General features: G+C 41.0%; 1 protein-coding gene across 1 annotated transcript in view; it reads right to left on the reverse strand.

The window, feature by feature from the left end:
• adam19a (ADAM metallopeptidase domain 19a) overlaps positions 1-21,512 on the reverse strand; it is a 197,598-nt gene that overhangs the window by 103,901 nt on the left and 72,185 nt on the right. The window contains exon 3 of the mRNA XM_073474423.1: positions 1,724-1,800. Coding sequence (XP_073330524.1) covers positions 1,724-1,800 — 77 coding nt within the window. The remainder of the gene's footprint in view (positions 1-1,723; positions 1,801-21,512) is intronic.

Here is a 21,512-nt window from a genome sequence, read left to right on the forward strand (position 1 = left end):
GTAAGGCTGCGTAAGTATTCAAAATTCTTCTCATTGAGTAGGTAGTTGTATTTAAAAAAAGATTCTTTAAATGTGGAAGTTTATATTGCTTTATAAATTTGCTTCATAAATTTGTATGATCAAATTAGTGCTATTTAAAAAGATGGTGTAAGTTGAAGCAGCAAAGGCTGAGATATCCTGACATTTTGATTACGGATTAACATATATCGGTAGGCCCTTCCTTCTGGGTAAAATCTTTCAAACACATCCAATTCACAGGAGAAAGCTTCTCTTGAGCTTCAGTTGGAATAAGACATATATGTTTTGATAATAATGTGACGATTCACAAGAGGGTTATCAAAAAAATTTAAAAAAGAACCTCATGAAAATGAAATGTTACACCTCTTTTGAGCTGTGGTATGTGAGGTACATGAACATACGGGGTTGCTTTTCAGGAGTTTATAGGGATCCACCATTAACCAAGACATAGTAAAATAAACTGTTATTACAAATCATTACAAAATATATGAGGATGTCCACTTTGACTGTAGGCTCCCTAAATATATGCAATTCTACACTTTCACATTACAGCTAGAATAAATGTAATCGGTAGTCTAATGAGGATCTGTTTTTTAGGTTAGTGATCCCAGCTCTCATGAACGGGGGGGCATTCTGACACGTTCGCTCCACCACTGGGCTTCATGAGCATGTTAAGTGGTCCACTCGGGAGTCTCGACACGTCTCTGGCTAATGTGCACGCACCACACAGAGCTCCCCTTGATGTTATCACAGAACATCACAACCTCTGCTGGCCTTGAACCCTGTTCCACATGGCCTTCATGGGACTCAGCGCTCATTCTGATTAGCCGTGCTTCTCTTTGTGCCCTGAGGTGTGTCACACACACATCCCCTGTTCTCATTACAAAGGAGCAGTTAAGTAACTGAATCTATGATCCAAGAGCATGTCATATTTATCTCTCCTGAGGTAAATATGAAAAGCTCCACGTGCCACTGGTTAAAACCATGACTTCCCTTCTCAGTAGGAATGTTTTAAGAATAATAGGCGGAGACTCCTCGAGGTGTCTAAGAGTGTAAAAGAGAGCTCCAGCTCAGTCTGTTCCCGGGATCAGCTCGAGTTTATTGAGGTTGCTGTCTAAGACAATGCAATAAACTCTCTCGTAACAGAGTCTGCAAAACTCCAGTGGATTTCTTAAGCATTTTCGCTGATTGATGAAAGACATTTTTGGTAAAGTGTTGGAACAGGATCCAGGTTCTTCTGGCCCATTTTCTGGGCTCCTGTGACCCATCACATGTCAATCAATTATTGTGTTGAATAGAACATTAGCTCTCTTTTTCAGCATCAGTGATTCAGAGCTTTCTGTGTTCTCAACTGGCCTCACAAAATTATTTTTTAAAATAAGAGCTCAAAATTGTAGCTTTAGGGTGAGTGGGCTACCAGCTCCCATTAGTACTAGCACATCTCTTTCCTTAGGCGATCCACTCAATCCTTAATAAGCTTTCAACATGTGGAAACATTTAGTAGCCTTGAGGTTCTGTGGTACAGCACGGACTAAGCAAAATGTCCAGACAGAGCTAAGAGAGAAAAGGAATAGTTGGAGCTTTATGATATCAATTCACTCTACATTCTCTGCCTTCCAATGAAGTCCTCTCTCTCAGCTGGAAGACAGAGGAGGTTATCAATCTGTTGAGGCAGTTAAGATGGTAGGAGAGAAGGAATACTCACTGATTACGTTCCACCTGTAGCACCAGTTGGAGGTCGTGGGATGAGAGCACTATTTCCCCTCTGACTGGGTAATCTTCCTGTGGAGTTAAGAAGAGAGATCACATCAGGTCACAGCAGCAGGAGAACTCACCAGGAACACTTTGCTTAAAGTGCATTTAAAAGCATCAAAGTACATTCACAGCAGCGTTTTGACTGAGTGTTCAGCCTGTAGGTAACACAGTCAAGAAGCTGCCCGACGGCAGTTAATTTCAAGCAGAGAAGCCATGCACCCTGAGTGGAAAATATACACATCTGACACATCTATTCCCTAAAATGTATTTCAGAATAAATGCTTTTCATGAGACATGGGGATACATCGACATTTAAACTGCAACTTTTTTTTTTCACTCTTGAATAATAATTGTTTTCTAAAATTATTGGATGTATTTTTTGGTATGATGTCAGAAAACTATGAAACAATGCCTTCACAGTTTCTCAGAGCCCAAGATCACGTCTTACAATTTGTTGTTGTTTGTTCTGTCAAAGCAACGGTCCCAAACTCAAAGTTATTTAATTCGAGTATGCTATTAAGGGGAGACAAGCTGCAAAATTTTACAAGTTATTGGTAATTTTGCTTGAAAAAGTTAAAAAATGATAATGTATGACAATGATAAAGTAATGTAGATAAAACTAGTCAGCAGTCTGTGCTGCGCTTTGCTTTTCCACAGATAGGGTTTGCTGTTTGGTGCACCGCAGCTGACAAGAGTCTGAAACAACATAAACTCTTTACAAGCAGCGTGAAATCATTACACTTGTCTCAACTGTGAAAATCCTTTAAAGAAGAAGAGAGTGCTACTGTATGTCTCTGTCAGAGTGATCTGAAGTGACACTGCATGCCCGCTAGTCCTGCAACAGTATCAAAGAGACAGTTTCCTAAACCCTACAGTGTTGTCACATGCTAGGCGCTCAAAGACAGGGTGGTGTGTTTGGTGCTACTACGGGCATGTGGCCATCATGCCTGAGCTGTACCTCCCACACTGTGCGTTCTGTCACTCACTAAATGTCACAATCTCTCATGTTTTATTGCTCTCTACTTCTTACAATTCTAAGTTAGGGGTGACAGACTGTGGACGTCGTTTATCAGCTTTGCTTATGCAGTTTTTTAGATAAACCGTATAAATGCTCATTTACACATGTAGAATCTGATTAAGGCATTAAACATTGTAAGTTGTAGTCCCCTTATGCTACACAGAGGAGTGGAGTGTTGAAGATGAGTTGAGGAGTGTCACAGTCTGAGGAGTGAAGCTGCTCTGTAGCCTGGTGGTACAGACATCTCATTTCACTGATGTCACCGATGTTTCCAGTCAGAACGCTTACTAACCTATTTAAACTTCCTCTACGTACACTTTCATAAGCCCCAAAGCTTCAGTTTAGAGGAAATAAAAAACAGTCCCAAGGAACAAAGGTCGATGTAAAACTCAATGGTGCAAGGGTGCAAAATAAATTTTTTTGTCTAATGGCGAAATGGTTCAACTTTTACCAGCTGCTCAAACCAGCTGTTAAAGCAAATCTACCATCCACTTGCATATTTTAAAAGTTTAACTAGTGGTTGAAGTGAATTTTGTGCCCTATGTAGCTAATAAAGTCAGCTGTCTTAATCAAACTCTGAATGAAGAGAAATAATTTACTACATGAGATATAACCATCAAGTGGGATTAACCAAAGATGACAGGTCTTATCTGTATTCTGTCTATCTCCCACCTCTGAGCAAAGCACCAAACAAAACAACCCATTGTGAATTCAAGACCATTCGTTACCACATCATTAAACTCATCATTCCAACAACAAGTGACACATGCTCAGCAGATGCACTTTCACTTCTGTCTGCATAATTTTCAGCTGTTCAGTTGTGAAACTTCCCAAGCTCTGGCTGAACTTGGTCACGGCAGGGTCACAGTGGGTGGTGAGTGTGAAGTGTGACAACGTGGACAAGGTGAGAAGGGAGAGCACTGGTGAAAACCAGTAGTAATAGTGTGAGGATTTACATAGGAGTAGAAGGGATGGAGCTGAGGAAGTGTTGACTGTCAAGAACGCAATAAATTGGACAGAGTTTCTCACTGTGGAACCTAAAATCATGCCCAATAACACAACATTTGGCTGGGTTTGCTGAGGTATGAAAGTTGGCACCGATCGTTATCAGCAGGTATATGTTGTATAAAGTTTGATACAGATTTTCAGTGCCCTCTGGGTTTGACCAGCGCAATATATCTGTGAGGTCCTGCCAGCCAGCTGTCTGTGACTTGACCTAACCTAAAGTTATGATGTGTACATCCCGCCTCTTTGGTTCCACAATGTTGGCGTTCTGCATAAAATGACACACTCAGTTCAGTGTGAACAAACAAAGGCAGTGTAGAGATGAGCCTTCGTTGCTGCACTATTGTGTAATCTCTGTCTGAAAAGGGCTTTAGTCTGACAACTGCCAGCCAGCATTATTTGGTTTGAAGCATACTGAGGCCTTGAGACAGAGGGCCCTGCTATGGAACCTCATTGTACAAAGTTCACATTCGGAAAAGAAGGGGTTAAGATAAAAAAGTCTTGATTGGATTTTCTACTCATTCAAAATATCAAATGACCAGTATCTTTACCATATGGAAAATAATCTCCATTTCCTTTTCCACTTCACTGCCTCTGTCTATATCTCCAGGCTAACATCTCAGGGTCAATTCTTCAAAATGATTGGTTCAGAGGCTCTGCTTGCTGAGTTTGTTGTAGGGTATCTGCACATTTACTGATCAAAGGGCTTCTAAATCCCCATACTCCCTGAGTCACATTTGTCAATCTTTCACAGCAGCCATTGGTGTTTGTGCTCTGAGTGATTTGGGCTGCTGCTCCTGATTTCTTGAGCTATACAGCTTTAATCTTCACCCCCACTGGCTTAAAGAGCACGTACAACTTAAAGCTGCATCAAGTATACGCAAATTTAAACTGTGTGTAGTGACGTGCTTCACTGTCAGTCAATTTGGATTTTGTTAGAATATCACATCCTAAAGGGTAAGATACAGGAGGAAAAGGGGCTGGGGTGATGAGGAGGGATGGAGAGTTTGAGAAGTCACTGGATATAAGTTAGAAAAGTCCTGCTCAAGAGCTTCACTTGATGAAAACAGACAGTTGGAGAGACACAGAAAGAGAAACAGAAGGCCAAACAACAAAGAAAGAGGAAAAGACAAATCGATGGTGATAAACAACAGGAAAAGAGGGAGGAGGGAGCCTAAGACAGCACAAAAACGGAAGAGGACAGTTGTTGAATTCAGTTGTGCCACTGATGCTTATCAGCTTGGGGCTTGTGGATTGACATGGAGAGAGATGAAGACAGCAGCATCCATGCATCAGATGGAGCTCCCAGCCCGAGCCCTCTCTGTGCTCCAGTGATGCAGAGCAATCACACACTGTGCCAGAGGAGAGCTTATTAGATGGATCAAAGCTTGTCTAATCTACATGCTAAGAATATGATGAGAGGGCCCTGACAATCCTCCCTTTCCTCCTGAGAGGCAGTGATTATCATACAGGGGTTATGAACGGTAAACATACAAGGATGTGATGATGTATGCGCTCTTCAGATCTTTGATACGACTGTGGGTTGCCACAGTGACAATAAGTATGCTCTATTAAAGCTCATCTCATGCATTACAAGATGCCTGGCAATCCTCATTTAGTGACAGTTAATGTATGTTCATTTAATGAGACAAGAACGCACTTAAAGCTGCAATTTGGCACAATGGGTGCCCCAAAATGGCACCACAAGTCCTGACATAATTCTGGATTATTATAACTCTGGTATTCATTTTATTGTTTTTTATTGTAGTGAGCAAAGCAATACCTGACACCTGAGAGCATGGTGACATTAAACTCAGTGAAGTCAGATGTGGCAAGAAAAAAAGTAAGTCAGACGGTCAGACGGGTTGGACACAAGCCAACAAGAGTCTCTACAAGACTATTAAGATACAACGTGCTATTATGAGACGGGATAGGCCGGGGCTAGCTGGTTAGGATAGGATTAAGATGGAATTAAGAATGGGGACATCATCTTTGAAGCTATGGCACCTGTTGCTAGGAACATTTATCTGCAGCAAGCAAGCAGCATGGAGAAGGGCCAGAAAAGGTGTGAGGAGGTGGAGGTTTACAGGAGGAGGCAATCATGTCTGAGACCCGAGAGGGCTTGGAGAGCGAGGGCAGAGGAGGACGGAGTGCTGTTGAGGACATTGGAAGAGAATTGAGAGCTGGGGCAGGAAGGGCTGCTGCAGTTTACTGAGGATGAAGTCATTTTGTTGCAGAAGAAAGGGTTTCCATCCATGGAAAACTGTGACAAAGAAACAGCAAGAAATGGCAACAAGTGTGAAAGAGATTGACACAGCTGTACAGGTTGTTCTAAGTATGCTTAGAGAAATATCTTTTCGATCAAAGGTTTTCTTCATTTATCACCAGAAGTGTTGAGATAAATGTTCCTAGCAACAGGTACCATAGCTTCAAGAATTATCACCGTTTAGGGGAAACAGTGCTTCCCACCCACCAACATAAAACACACATGAACACAATGTCAGACTGAATAAGGAAGTGAAACAAATCAGCTATTCGGTCTGATTATCAGGTCATGATTCACTATTTCATGTCTTTATCGACAGGAGTAATGATTACTACAACCTTCCCCTGTGCCTTTGGGGTGACAAGGTATCGCTTCTTTGAATACCAGTAATATTCTATTGGTTTAACACCCACGATGAGAGAAGTGGAGCATTTATTGAAGTTCATCATTTTGCAAAGGAGATTCCTCACCACTAACTACACCTGAAACCTGACAGAATTTGGTAATGCAGGATTGAAACCCTAACGCTGCAAACCTGAAACACATTGACATTAGTTAAATCTTCTTAAACTATATGACAAAAGGTTAGTCTGTGTCATGTCTATTGCTGTAAAAAAAAGCAAATTTTCCGCCACATGTCTGCCAACAACCAAATATTGAAAACTAAATAAAAGAGAAAAATGTTCCAGGATGGAGCTTTCCAGTCACAGTGATGATTGACTGACTGACTGACTGACTGTGAGCCAATCACGTCTTCCTTCCTTTTTTGACCGTATTTCTTATCTGAGTGAAACTAGGCCATGAAATTCTTGAAGGAACCACAGGCATCTCCAGTGAAATTTCTCCCGATCAGTCAAGCAGCATGGAGAAGGGCCAGAAAAGGTGTGAGTGGATGGAGGTTTACAGGAGGAGGCAATCATGCCTGAGACCCGAGAGGGCTTAGAGAGCAAGGGCGGAGGAGGACGGAGGAGGACGGAGTGCTGCTGAGGACGGTGGAAGAGGTTTGAGAGTGGAGGCAGGAAGGGCTGCTGCAGTTTACTGAGGATGAAGTCGATTTGTTGCAGAAGAAAGGGTTGCCCTGAATAACCGCTTCCTCTTGTACTGTGCGAGTGTGTGCTCGTATATGACTCGCTAAATGACATGAAGAGCCTCTATAATTAATCTATGTCAATGCGCGTCAAAGCTGCTAAAATTAAACAAGTCTTGTTCTGAGAGGCAGAGGAGAGCAGTGTAGGGAGGTTGAGGCGGGGGGTGACTGGGTACGGGCACAGACAGCAAGGTACTTATTACTGTTCCCTTCAATCCTCCACTGATCCAGAGTGGGGTGTCCAGAGCTTGATCCGTCAGTGCAGAAAGGCCAGCAAGGTATCAGTATTTTCACAGAATACCCATTACTTGCTTTTTGTTGTCTCTGAGTACTCTTGTGATGATATTCGTCACCTCAGACACTTGGAACAATTTGACTGATGAGAAGTAGGGATGTAATGACACACAGAAGTCACTGTTCACCACTTACCACAATTTCTGGGGTCAGTTTGGAAGGAGTTTGGTACAACAGGGTAAAAGTGACAAAAATGAAACAGAAAAATTTGAATTACACTGCCCGGCCAAAAAAAAGTCAACTAACACAGCTAAGCAAATAGGTAAGAGCCTTCCATTGGATAATTACTGCAGTGATTGTAATGTTGCAGCTGACAACAAGTTATTTAACCCTAACTGATGCAGTGAGGGGCATATCCTGTGGTCGTGTCAAATTATTGGCCTGCATCAAGCAGAGAAAACAACTAAGGAGATTGTTGAAACTACTAAAATTGGGTTAAGAACTGTCCAACGCATTATTAAACCTGGAGGGACAGTGGTGAACCATCATCTTCGAGGAAGAAATGTGGTCAGAAAAAAATCAACAGTAGAACTCACGGCTATGTTTAATAGTGAAAGTAAGAGCATTTCCACACGCACAATGTGAAGAGAACTCAAGGGATTGGGACTAAACAGTTGTGTGGCCTCAAGAGAACCATTATCAGTGAGGCTAATCGGAAAAAAAGGTTTCAATTTGCTAGGGAGCATAAAGATTGGACTCTGGAGCAATGGAAAAAGGTCATGTGGTCTGAGGAGTCCAGATTTACTCTGTTCCAGAGTGATGGATAAGTGATGAAGGGTAAGAAGAGAGGCGGATGAAGTGATGCACCCATCATGCCTAGTGCCTACCGTACAAGCCTGTGTTATGTTATGGGGTTGATTCAGTTGGTCAGGTCTAGGTTCAGCAACGTTGGGTGCCCAAAACATGAGGTCAGCTGACTACCTGAATGTACTGACCAGGTTTTTCCATCAATGGATTGTTTTCTTCCCTGATGGCACGGGCACATTCCTAGATGACAATGCCACGATTCATCAGGCTCAAATTGTGAAAGAGTGGTTCAGAGAGCATTAGACATTATTTTCACACATGGATTGAATCCAGACCTTTACCCCATTGAGAATCTTTGGGATGTACTGGAGAAGACTTTACACAGTGACCCGACTCTCCCGTCATCAATACAAGATGTTGGTGAAAAATGAATGCAACTCTGGCAGGAAATAAATGTTGTGACATTGCATATGCTTGTCAAACAATGCCACGGCAAATGCATGCAAAAATTGTCCATCTAGTCCAACTTGAGATACTTAATACAGCCTGTAGGGTGCTTGGCAGGAAGCAAGCACTCTTGCATAGGTCAGATTTTAATGGCGGGCTGAAGAAGAAGAAAAAAACAAAAACAAATGGGCATGTGATTTAAATGCCAGTTGCTTCAGTAATGTCTTTGGCTCTGTCTGCTGTCACATCTAGAGACAGCTTAAAAACAGCTGTTGTTTTTTGCCTCGCTTCAGCAACTGACACGTCTGAGTGATGTTGTGGAAGGGCCCTGACAGAACAAACTAAGAACTAGCAGTGATGAAGGCTGACTATTGCTTTGACGCACATTACCTGCATCTCAGTCAAAAAGCTGCACTTGAACACACCACAAAGTCTACAGCCGACAGCCAACTAGCTCTGAGCCTGCATGAGAGGAAACAACTCTCCATACCATCGGTAGGTGGCAGTAGTTTAAGTTCTTCATTGGAAAGAGGAAACCGTAAGGCTCAGGACTGAGGATATACAATCTGTTCTAATGATGAAAGCTGTGTTTTTAGACACCACTGTCACAAACTGGCTCAGGGTTGTGACAAGGAGGGACCACACGCAAGAAATTTTTCGTAACACAACAGTAATGTATTAAACAAGGTGGACACAAATAATAAGACAACCCAAATACAAAGCCACAGGGTGGATGCCAGCGGTGAAAAGGGAGAGCGTGGAGGGCTGTCAGCCACCAGCTTATATACTCTGGCAGCCAGAACAGGTGAGCTGAATCAAGCCAATCCAGCAAAGTTATGTTCAAAGGCTGGATTTTAAATATTTTTTATTACTACAAATTATATTTAATCTAAGCTAAACTGAATTGTATCTAGTTGGCTTTGAACCACACTTAATGGTTGTGAAATGAATCTCAAATGAATGACATACAGTACATGACCCCCACTATCTATGGATTTACCTACTTATTACTTTCTCAATCATATTCATTATAATCATTATTTATGATGCTTATAATAATATATTAATTGATTTGTGGATGATGTAATGTTTAAAAAAGTTGAACTCCACGTTTGAGCAAAACCAGTAACACATCCTCGCTTCACTGTCCAACAAGCAGCCATCAGATAGCAGTGTCTGTTCTGAGTCAACAGCTGTGGTTGTTCTGATTCCAGCTTGTTCGAGAATGTGTTGATGTTTGTCAGGATCTCCTGGCTCTGATGCTACCTCATGCTGTGACAGACATGGTATCCAGGCTAATCACATGCATCACAGCACCCAGATCCACTCAATGAATTCACATTGTAGAATTTCCTATGCAACAACCAACAACAAGAACTAATGGCCTGGCCTTAATCGCTGCCAAATCCATCTAAGAAGGGATTCAGAAATGCATGTTATTGTGATCGCACAGCTGGATACTTGTGTCAAACAAAAGGGTGACAGAGGAGAGTTTTCTTATTAAAGCATGGCCAAGGACGAGTTTTTGGAAGGCTTTTCTTTGATTGTGGTGCTAACAGGCACCCTGCATTTATTTTGCAATTATTCTCAATTGAAACTTACCAGCATTTGTAATGGATGGAAAGACAGATATTTTATTGATCTCGAGGGGAATTGAAGATGAATATTTATTGTGAAAACAAGTGACAGCACCAGCTTTTCCAGTCTGTGTTAATTTTCTGTGATGACTTCGATGCAGGGGACAAAAAAGAAAGCGACAGATCAGTGATTGAAGAAAGGAGAGTTCAGGGACAAGTCTTTGCAAAGTGCTCTGAGAGAGAATTTATCACTGATTAAATCCTCCCGAAGCTATGATGGAATGAAGATAAGAATACATTCCAAGAACCTCAAACAAAGCTTCTCTTCTTTTGATGAGTTCACTCTCTGCCGCTGCTCTGACCATGACTGCACATAACTGTCCAGTCCATACAACAAAATTGCAGCTGGACATGACTGGCAGTGAGATTGCAACAAAATTGCTGGTGAGACTGAATTCCACAGTGCAGCTATTGTTGGACAGAACGATTTACAATTAAAGGTAACTGTATGAGTAAGATGTGAAAGAGCTTTTGTGATGCTGCTCTTATCCTGGACAACAATACAAGCCACCTGGGGAGGATACACACTCTGTTCACAAGGCCAACAATATATTACATTTGAAAACCAAAGTGGCGATTGAAGTCGCTGCAGTGTGCACAGACATCCAGTAGGTACTGTCAAAATGTACACTGATGCTTGCTACTGGTTAACAACATTTTACAGCCCATATTTACATTTCTTCTTAGGTGGCGACCTCTAGTGGCCAGAGTAATCATTACAGCAATGGAGGAAGTCAGGTGATATATGCTGCATTCCAGTTACATGGGAGACCACTCGCCCGAGTTGCTCTTACGCGAGAACGTGACGTCATTTCCTGGCTTGTAGCACAAATAGCGTTCCCGTTTGTCTCGCTACACGACGAGTCGGAAAAACATGGACGCCATCAGGGCAATAGCAGGCTAGTCATTGTTATTGTTACTGTTAGCTACATTAGCCTCTTTAGCAAACCAGCTCGAAAACAAAACATTTACATTGTATTGCACGCACAGCAAGACCGTGCAATGCATAAATTGGTGACCGGATTAAAGCAGCAATGTAATCAAATGTGTAAGAGCATTTAAAATCGACATTAAAACGACCAACTTGGTACAAATACAAAGAAAATACATCAATTATGGGCGCAGCCATCTTTGTTTGACGAGTCGTTTGTCTATCCTCGCTCAACTCGGTGTACTCGCAGGAGCACCGAGTCGGACAGTGGATATTCCGACCAAAAGGGGGCGTGCCTCGTGAAATGTCGCGAGACAGCTGCGAGATTTCCCACTTCGCAACTCGGGCGAGTGGTCTCCCATGTAACTGGAATGCAGCATTAGTATAAAAAAGCACAAAGTCCACATAAGGAGGGTGTGGGATGGGTAGTTGGGTTATAAAAGCATAGGACTTCCACCAAGGAGACCACTGTTCCCCCCCTGTAGATCCCACAGCATCATTATCAAGCGCCAGCCTCCAGGTCTCAGAATTGAAGCCTATGCAGAAGTATTTAATTTACTAATTTGCAATGCCTGTCCCTAGATTAAAAAGTTACATATATAATATATGCATATTAGTAACTGAACTAACATAATTATCGTAGTTATTTCAACCCAACAAATGATGTTCCCTGAAACCTAACCAAGTAGGTGATTTTCTTTTTATTTGATAAAACAGCTGAAGAGAGACAAGAAATGTGATGAGAGAAAAGTGGGAGGACGTGCAGTAAAGAGCCGCAGGTCAGATTGGAACCCTGGGCTGCGGCGAGGACACAGCTCTGAGACATTATGTCAAAAACAGTCTGCGATGTCAAGATCATGGCTAAAATCCTGTGGTGTGAACTTGGCATAACCAAACCTATTCAGTCGTTTGACTCTTATTTTGACACTGGCAAAACTTGATGTGTCACAGTTGTCCTGATGGATTGTGGTGCCACATCACTGTCAGTCATGTGCTCTCATTATGATCTTCACATGCCACACAAGTGGTAAAATATTGAATTACCGGTCCGGTATTTGGCTTAATATTAATCCGGGTTGAATTTTTTTATATGGGATACCCCTAGTTCTTAGTAAACAGGGAAATGACCATGACTATGATTATTAAATGTTTGAACCAAATTCTTAATAGCTGTAACTCTACTGTCACCGACTCATTTACAAAAAAGACCAGAATAAGCAGCTGCTCAGCATCTGACAATTTTGCTCCTGATCCTACCTCTCCGGATAAGAAATGTCCCAGTAGTCAAGTTTGGAATGTACAGAATCCTGCAGCTATCATAGTTTTTTAATAATGACACATGCATAAAATACATGGGAGTCAACCAAAATGGAGGGTTTGAAATACAATGCAATGGAATACAACATACCAAGTTAATTGTCTGACTTTTTGTTTGTGTTTGCGTTTTGTTTTTGGATGGAGAAAGATTCCTAATAACCACAGTAACTCACTTTGAAAGATTACCAAACCAGCTGGCACACATTCACCCCCTCGTCCATCCTCATCTGTTGCCAGAAGACAATAATCTCTCTCGCTCACCATTGGGATTATTTCCACTACCAGTCCTTCACTGCAATTCCACCTTTCTGCTGTGGATGGACAAATCTCTGCTACAATGAGTATTTGCACCCCTCACTGCGTAGTCAACAACCTTTGAGAATGTCACATTTGATTGTGAAATTAGTAAACCAACAGCTTTACTCTCCCAACTACTCTGTCATCAGACACACAACCCACTACCACTGACATGGCATTTAAATGACATCAAACACAGCTGGGAACTAAGTGTGAATTCCATCAAATAAAGAGGTGTTTGACTCGTCATATCTCGTGTGTCAGAAGTCCTAAGCAACAATCATAAAAGGAAAATAGGAAAAGTCAAGGCATCGTATGTCCCTGAACTCCACAAAGGACAAAGATGAAAGACTGATCCCAGTTCATCATTAGCATATTAACTCATAGTGTTTACAAGAAAACAACTGATTTGTGACCAGATCTTTCATATGCAGCTGCATTGTAAAGTCAGTTTACCAGGGTTGTTCAGTTCAAATCTAAATCATCTAAACAACTTTAGTTCAAAACCTGGGAGTCAGAACTATAATTTTATACAAACAATTTCCATACAAATCGAAGTCATTGGAGCCTGCTAAGGCATACGTTTTCTTGCCTCTTCCTTTTGATACCCCACTTCCTCTGTGGCTCAGCACGTAATATTTCACTGGGCAACTTCACAGCATGTTGCCTCTTTTAAGGAAAATGAAAAACACTTTTTACACTACTAATGGCCCTGAAAAAACAATACCACCTCCGAAGAAACAACAAATATACCCAATTAGAGGTGAAGGAGCCATCAAAGGAAGACGCAACCAGACAGTTTGGATTTACTTAGTCACCTACAACTTGTGCCAAATCATCTAAACCACAGTCACTCTGTACTTTGGGCCAAAAAACGTCACTTCTTCACACAGCTGAGAGCATTCAAGGAAGATACTGAGGCCCAATGGTAAAAGAATCTCTTGCAGAAGTGATAGGGACTTGCGCATACTGCACAAAAAAACAAAAAATACAAACGCACAAATATAATCATTCTGGCAAAGTGCATTATCTCTTGCATTAGGACTTCAGTTGCTTGTGTTTGTGTACTCAGCTACCTGAGCATGATGAATAAAGAAGTTAAGATGAACTCCTTAAGGGTAATTTGTCAGCTAAGAAGTGAGTCGCTCCTTATTCATAGAGCTTAGCATCTTGCCCCACTCTTCAGCAGCATGAAATGTTTTAGGAAATGGATGTGGGTGGTTGGCTGGATGAATGCTGATATGAGAAATGGTTTCTCGTTTGCAACTTTGGTATTTTATCTTTGCTGGAAAGCTCCTGTGTTTACCTATTTAATATTCACCTGGAGCCAGGCACCATAAACAGTGCTGCTCAAAATCCATTTAAAAATAAAAAGCCTGTTAGGAGAACTAAGTGTGAGCAATTGACAGAGCATTCTGCATGCAGGCTAATATGAAAATATCAGCTCTGTCCTTTGGCCTGTCCACTTTTTCTAAATAAACCTCTCTACTTTTGCCTCTAACAAATTTACTGATCAATAATGTGGGCTACTTACAGGGAACTGCATTACCAGCCGCAACCAAAACCCCAAAGATAGACAGGTTTTTAATTTTACTCAGCAGTAATGGTCTTAAGTGAGCAAGCAGCAAGTTTGGCTTGGGATAGTTGTTCCTCAGATCCAGGATGAGACAACAGGTGTGTTTTTTATATGCTGAGGTATAAGCAGATTAAGATAAACATAATAGTGAGAAAAATACATAGGATTCCCTGGTCTTTTATGAAATATCTATTTGAAGGTAAGTAGTGCCACTTTTACAAAATTGGCTTATTCTAATGTATAATAGAAAATGAATATCTTCATGAAACAAAGAATTGTTTCATATCGTATCAAAACCGGATCGAATTGTACCGAATAGTTCCATAATAAAAAGTATTGTCCCTGAATCGTATCGTAGCCCATGTATCTAGAGACGTATCGGCTGCTCTGTGTACCACTTGGTGCTGAGCAGGTACAGTGGGTACAGTGGGTGAATTAGGTCCTGTGGGTTACTAGGAACAGAGAGAACCAGAGAAGACCTCTAGAGCTCATCACTTAAAACAACTTCTTCCTCATTATACGCAGCAATGTAAGTCCTTGTCAAGGCAGTGTGTATATAAAACTGATATAGTCTGCTTCAGCAAACGCTGCTTGTAAAAGGCAGTACAAAAAAACACTCAATTATTGAGCTAAAAATTCTTGCTGTGTAGAACAAGAAAGATTCAGACTACAGTCTGGATTCGAAATATTTCTATTTCACAGTATATTACAGGGCTGAACAGACAGTAAAGAAAGAAAGAAAAGTGCAAACATTTCAGTCCATGTTGGACGTTCTTCAGTGCAGAATGAGGCATTGTGGGTCACCCTATGTATGGGTTATCGTACAGGTCCACGTAGTCAGTCATCTAGGGCTTGATTAAACACACATGAAGCCAAATACCCGCAGGTCACATCGTTACAAACACAACAAACAATACAACTCCACAGCACTGACGTAGGCTAAATTCCAATTAGGCCCTACACCCTCCTCCTACCCACTCTCACTCTGTTTGCCCGTTTGTGTGGAGTGACCGCCATGTTGTCATTCCAAAGCAGTCTGCCATAAGCCCTCTAACACTGAGTCTGGACTGATGAAGTTTTACAAACCATAAAGATGTTTAAAAAAGTAAATAAATAAAAGTTACAGTGCAGTTCATGATATAAAAACTGCCACTTTGGGATTGTAGGATGGGTCGCTGCCACATTAAAGAGTCATTTTCACCTGAAGCTAACATCTGCAGCCATAAATAATAACTGTTACAGCAAGCCCAGCTAATCTGCCAAGATCTGAGGAGGTGCTGTCAACTTTGCTGTCCAACTCTGAGAGGTGTGTGCAGCAGAGTCAATAAATGCCTTATCTTAAAGCTGCCATGTGAAAACAATATTATTGTAGATTACAACAAATGTGTAAGGCACTGCAGATGGATAAATGTTTTGAAAAGATGCAGCTTTTATTTTGTAGACTGCTGTACATTGGAAGATTATTGGAAGGCTCCAGAATGGAGCCCTGGGGTGATCCGCTTGTCATTTTCATCTGCTCAGATGTGTAATTACCTATAGACACAAAGTAGTCTCTATCATTTAGATAGGATTTAAACACATTTAGTGCTTCCAGTTGGTCCAGTAGTGTATTGTGGTCAGCTTTTTCAATGATTTTACTTAAAATAGGGAGGTTCGATATAGGCCTATAATTATCCATCACAGATGTGTCTAGATTGTTCTTCTTCAGGAGTGGTTTAATAATTTCCATGGCTTGGGGGACACCTGAGACACCTGAGAGAAGAGACATATTGACAATCTGGAGCAGATCTGGAGTCATGCAATCTGAAACTTTTTGAAGAACCCTGCTGGTAATATATCAAGGCAGCAGGAGGAAGATTTCAATTGTTGTATGATGTCTTGCAGGTTTTTGTGATTCATTGGATCGTATTGTGTTATGGTATTTGAGTTGGTTTTAAGTGGACACACAGACAACACATACTGTGCTGTGAAGAAAAACGTTACACATGTCATTTTGATTCGATTTGTTTGACTGTTTTGTGTCATTTCAGCGACTGTAGAAAAAAACGAGGACCTAATCCGATTAAAAATGGCAAACGAAAAAATGTCCAACAATAAAAATGCGACAAAAGAAGGGTGTGAGTGAGATTTCATTATTCAATCAATTATTTTCCTTTCACACAAGCTTACTGTGAAATCAGAATCAGAAATAGACAATAAGCTCCATTAAATAAAATAAAAATGGAATTAAAAGAATAAAATAGAAAACAATATAAAATATATGCTGTTATATAATAATATATAGAGAATAATAATTAGAAAAATTGGCATCATAAGTTCCTGTGTCCATATGAGAAAGCGAGGGCTTCCCAAAGCTTGCAAGTGTATTTATACCCTCCCTTGTAATGAAGAGACACCCCCAGCCCCGTACAAAGTAGGAGTGTGTAGGGATCGGATTGGAATTGTGCGTACACATTTGCCTGTACACTGCAAATTGGACCAACAAGTACAGACAGACAATATGAGTAAGTGACATAAATATTAGGGTAATAGTGGGAGCAATGGAGTAATCACATTTGGAATGGTTGTGTCAGTGCCACAGAATGGCAGATCTGTGACAAGTGTCTTGCAACAGCTGAATTAAGTTTAGTACAGCAGATATCACTTTACGTTCATTGATGCGGAATCTAAGGTGTCTCGTTGTTTTTCCTACATACTGAATGTCACATGCTAGAAGGTACATTTGTGAAGCATGTGTACCAACAACTCTTGCTCCCGAATGGAAAAAGGCAATTTCTCTGCCATCTACCCTGGGCCTCCCATCCTCCATGAGAAGTCATACATTTATAATAAGACAGAGCTGACCTACAGAATGTGGACATATCTTTAAAGCTTCCCTCCAGGGTCAAGTATTCAAGGGAAGAGTTTCCATAAGAAACTTTTAAACACTGAGGTGTTCTCCACTAGCACTGAATGTACCAGAAGAGCAGAGATGCTGAATTTTCAAAAAGAAAGAAATGAAAGGATGCTGTGAGAAGGCGTATAAAAAATGAGGGCCTTAGATACTGGACGAGTGAAGATGGTACTGTACAGCTAACCATCTACTCCTTCCACCTGCAGCTTCACATCCCTGGTGAGCCTTTCCACTTTCATTTCTAAACGAGTCACCCCGAGGGCTGTGATGAGGGATTCAGAGGGGAGCTGAAGCCCCTTGGGGATTTGATCTAGCATGAGGTAATGAGCACTGGCATGGTTAAGGAGTCAGCTGAGCCCTTATCAGAGAGTGGCAGGCTCAATTCCCAGGTGCTGACACTATGGCATGTAAAGGCGAGGAACCCCGGCTCGCAGATTGCTTTTGGGGCCACAAGGAAGTCCATCTCCATCCCGTCCCACTCACTTTGCACCGTGTCCAGATGGATGGCACAAACAACACTCAGCTCACTAATTGTACTTGATGCCAACAGGCAATTAGACCTTCCTACTAGTATCCAAAACCCAACGATGGGATTACACTTATACACTCCAACAGACAGGTGGTATACACAAAGAGATGATGAAAATGGATTTAGGGTTACAATTTAGACAACAGACACATAGAAGAGAGCACTTTATTCTCTCTGTCTGCTCATATCAGTAGGCCTGGATTCATACAGCTGCTTTTACCCCATTGGACCTGGACTGGTGTTACTTTTCAGCTGTGTGTGTATTGTTTTTTTAAACTTTTGGTAAGGCTTAAAGGAACTGTCTCAAATGATTGCTTGTAGCTTTGATCAAGAATGGTTATGATAAGCATTATAGGAATTCTGGGATAACCTAAGTTAAAAAGAATTACAAATATAAGTTGATGGGACGAAGCTAGATTTGTGAATTACATTTCTATAGGAGTCCTGTTTTAGCCGGCTCTAGAAAAAAGGAAGTGATACAATGTGGATGTAAACACTTTTAAGTGAGAGTCAGCATTTAAACCACATTGACATTGTTTCATTTCACATTCATTGTGTTGGAGTGTAAGCCAACTGATAACATGTTGCTGTTCAAATGTCTAATTTCTGGCAATGTGACCCCAGTGTCAACAGTCATGGTGGAATTAATGCAGTTCAATACAAATCATGGTCAGCATGCTTTCTCTGTGATATGGGTCATTATGGGTAAGCATCTTTCCAAAAACATTATACACAGAATGGCTGACAGCGGTACTTGTAAGTACCCCTCAGCAGCCTGAAATCCTGCATGAATTCTGATTCCGAGAACCTTCCTAGTAACAAAGCCACCACTCATGGATCCTAGATCTCCCATCCAAGAATCACTCTGCGCAGAAGTGGCTGTCACTGTGCCATAAAAAGCAAAGAGTCTTGGCTCTCATTCCCTCATTATCATTTTTGTAACAAATTCACAGGACTGACTGCACATTAAACAGCACCATATGTCATATGAAAATATCCTCCACTATATTTGTGTTCCTGTGCATGATCATTCAGAGCGTTGTTCTTTTATGCATGTATGTCAGTTTAGAAATGTGATTTGTTTAGACTGGCTAATGGTAAAAAATCTGACCTCACAATATTTTGGAGCTGAGCGTGTTGCGGTGTGAGTGCTCTCAGAATGCATGCCCTGATGAGCACAGAGAAAGAGACAGAGTTGTTTTTCTTTTTAAAAATGCTCTGAATTGCATGACTGTGATTACATTTCTCCATTATCAGCTCCTCTATAACCTTAGTCATGCTTGTTGTTGTTCTCTGCTACACTTTCCCAGCCCTCATGATATAATCTGATTTACCATGGCACCTGGCCCAGACAAAAGTTATTTGAGCCAGTGTGTGCTTGAATTGACCACATTCAGATGATTATGAATGGCCCGGGAGTCAAAACTAGGCCCCTGATTCACTGAACACATAAGTTATTTTGTCATACACACAAGTGAAGTGATTTGCATTAAATGTCAAAGACCTCACCCTTTTTTCCTTGACACCACTGTCTAATCATTAGCAACTGAGCAGCGTTCACAGGATGACTGTGAGTATCGTTTAAAGGCATAGGGAGGTTTTTAAAATGTTCTCTGCTCTAAAGTGAATAACATGCCAAATATCAGCGGAGTGAATGTACAACTGTGCCAACCACCCCAGTTCTACATCTCTAAGCCAGTTAAAAATGAAAACTAATCTTTTTCTCTTTGTTTTAGCATTTCATCCACAGTAAGCCAACTTTTTTTATACTCAGGAATGAAACTATTCCAAAATGCTAAATAACTGATAATAGCAATTGTCTCATTTTAGTAAGGAGGGAGAAAACATCATCAAAAGAAGATAAAGGACAAGATAATTAGCGCTTTTACTATAGATTAGGCATTTCAGTGTGAGCGAAGCCAAAACAACCTGAAAAAATAAGTTTTTTTCACACGTGAAATGTGTTTTCAGATTAAACCATCTGATTGATTAATTGACAGATGGCCAATTAATCATTCAGTTGATATTAATTAAACTAATAAGAAATTTTCATAATAACATAAACAAGAGTTTTATAAAATCTGTCCAATACTGATCCTGACTAAAATATCTCAACTCACTTTTAGATTGTCATGAAAATTTGACATTCAAGGTCCCCAGAGGATGAATTCTGACTTTGGTGATCACCTGAAGTTGCCTTTAGTGCCACCACGAGAGCTACATTTCTGTTTCTAAGTAAAGTGTCTCAACAACTATTGGATGGTTCGCTATGAAATTTAATTCAAACATTCACATTTCAATTGGGATGAATTACAGAACTTTGGTGATTCTCATCTGGCACCACCATCATGTCAACGTTTACATCTGTCATTTTAGTACTTTATTACTAACATCAAATCAAGTGTCTTCCAAAAATCTGAGCAAAGTTGGGTTTTTATTACAGAAACAAATGCTGTATTTTATTCAAGCGACACTTTTTATCAGTAATTGATCATGGTGATACTACTACTTGATATTTATTATTATTTATATTTATTTATGACATCAGTGAAGTGAGATGTCTGCACAGAGCCCAAAGATACTAAAAGACAACAGCCACCCAGCCACAGTCTGTTCACCCTGCTGCCATCTGACAACAGATACAGAAGTATCTGCTGCTGTACCACCAGACTACAGAGCAGCTTCACTCCTCAGACTGTGAGACTGTTGAACTTCTCATAAAAATATTATTTTTTTTGTCTTATGAAGCATAAAGAGACTTCATTTTATTCTCCAAACCGGGTGCTGTAACATTACTATGAAATGAACCTTTGAACCTTTATGTTTTTTCCTTTGTATGAAACTTTTTATGCTGCTGTCTTGGCCAGGACACCCTTGTAAAAGAGATTTAGATTTTCAATGGGAATATTCCTGGTAAAATAAAGTTTAAATAAAAACAAATGTTAAACTTCTTGTGAGTGTACAACATGCAGCCTCACATAGTTCAGTCAGGACCACTTTGTCAAAATAATCTTTATTTACTTGCACAAGTTTCATTTGGCGGTATGGTACTGTTCTGGGACCCCCTGCTCTTCCACGCGCTTGCGTGGAAAGCCTGAGGCAGGAAGAGCACACCTTCCTGCCCTTCATGAGCCATCATGAACGGCATAAGCAGGGAGCACAGCAGCAAAGAAAAACCCAGACAGAGCAAAGCAACCGACAAGATACAATGGTAATATTCATAACAGATGACAGGAGGCGCTGGGGTGGAGGTGGGTTGCAAAGAGCCAGCAGAGGAAGCAGCAAGTGAGGTCGGGCTAGAGCAGTTTAAATAGTGCGCTCTGAATGCAATTTCCCAATAGGAAGCTGGCACGGGGAGTCAGCTGAGCCATCAGCTGATCTGCTCCGTGTTGACAGCTACGCTGTTGAAGCTGATTTAGCGCTTGACGTCGTGGCCTGCCAGAACTAACGCTACGCTTGATTTACCAACATGGCTGTCTGTAGACACTTAAGTCTATCAAGTTAGTTTTTGCTACATATAGGCCATTACAAATCGGGGATAACGAACAGGATGAAATTAAAAAAACCTACAGAGGAATTTTCTCTCTTTTGTTGGAGCAAATTGGCAAAAAATTCACAGGTGCCAGCCCCTTAAAGGGGAGTATTTTTCCAGTTTTCTCTGACTTCTATAGTAAACTGTTGGTCGCACCATACAA

Source organism: Pagrus major, chromosome 10, assembly GCF_040436345.1.
Source record: "Pagrus major chromosome 10, Pma_NU_1.0".
Lineage (NCBI taxonomy): Eukaryota > Metazoa > Chordata > Actinopteri > Spariformes > Sparidae > Pagrus > Pagrus major.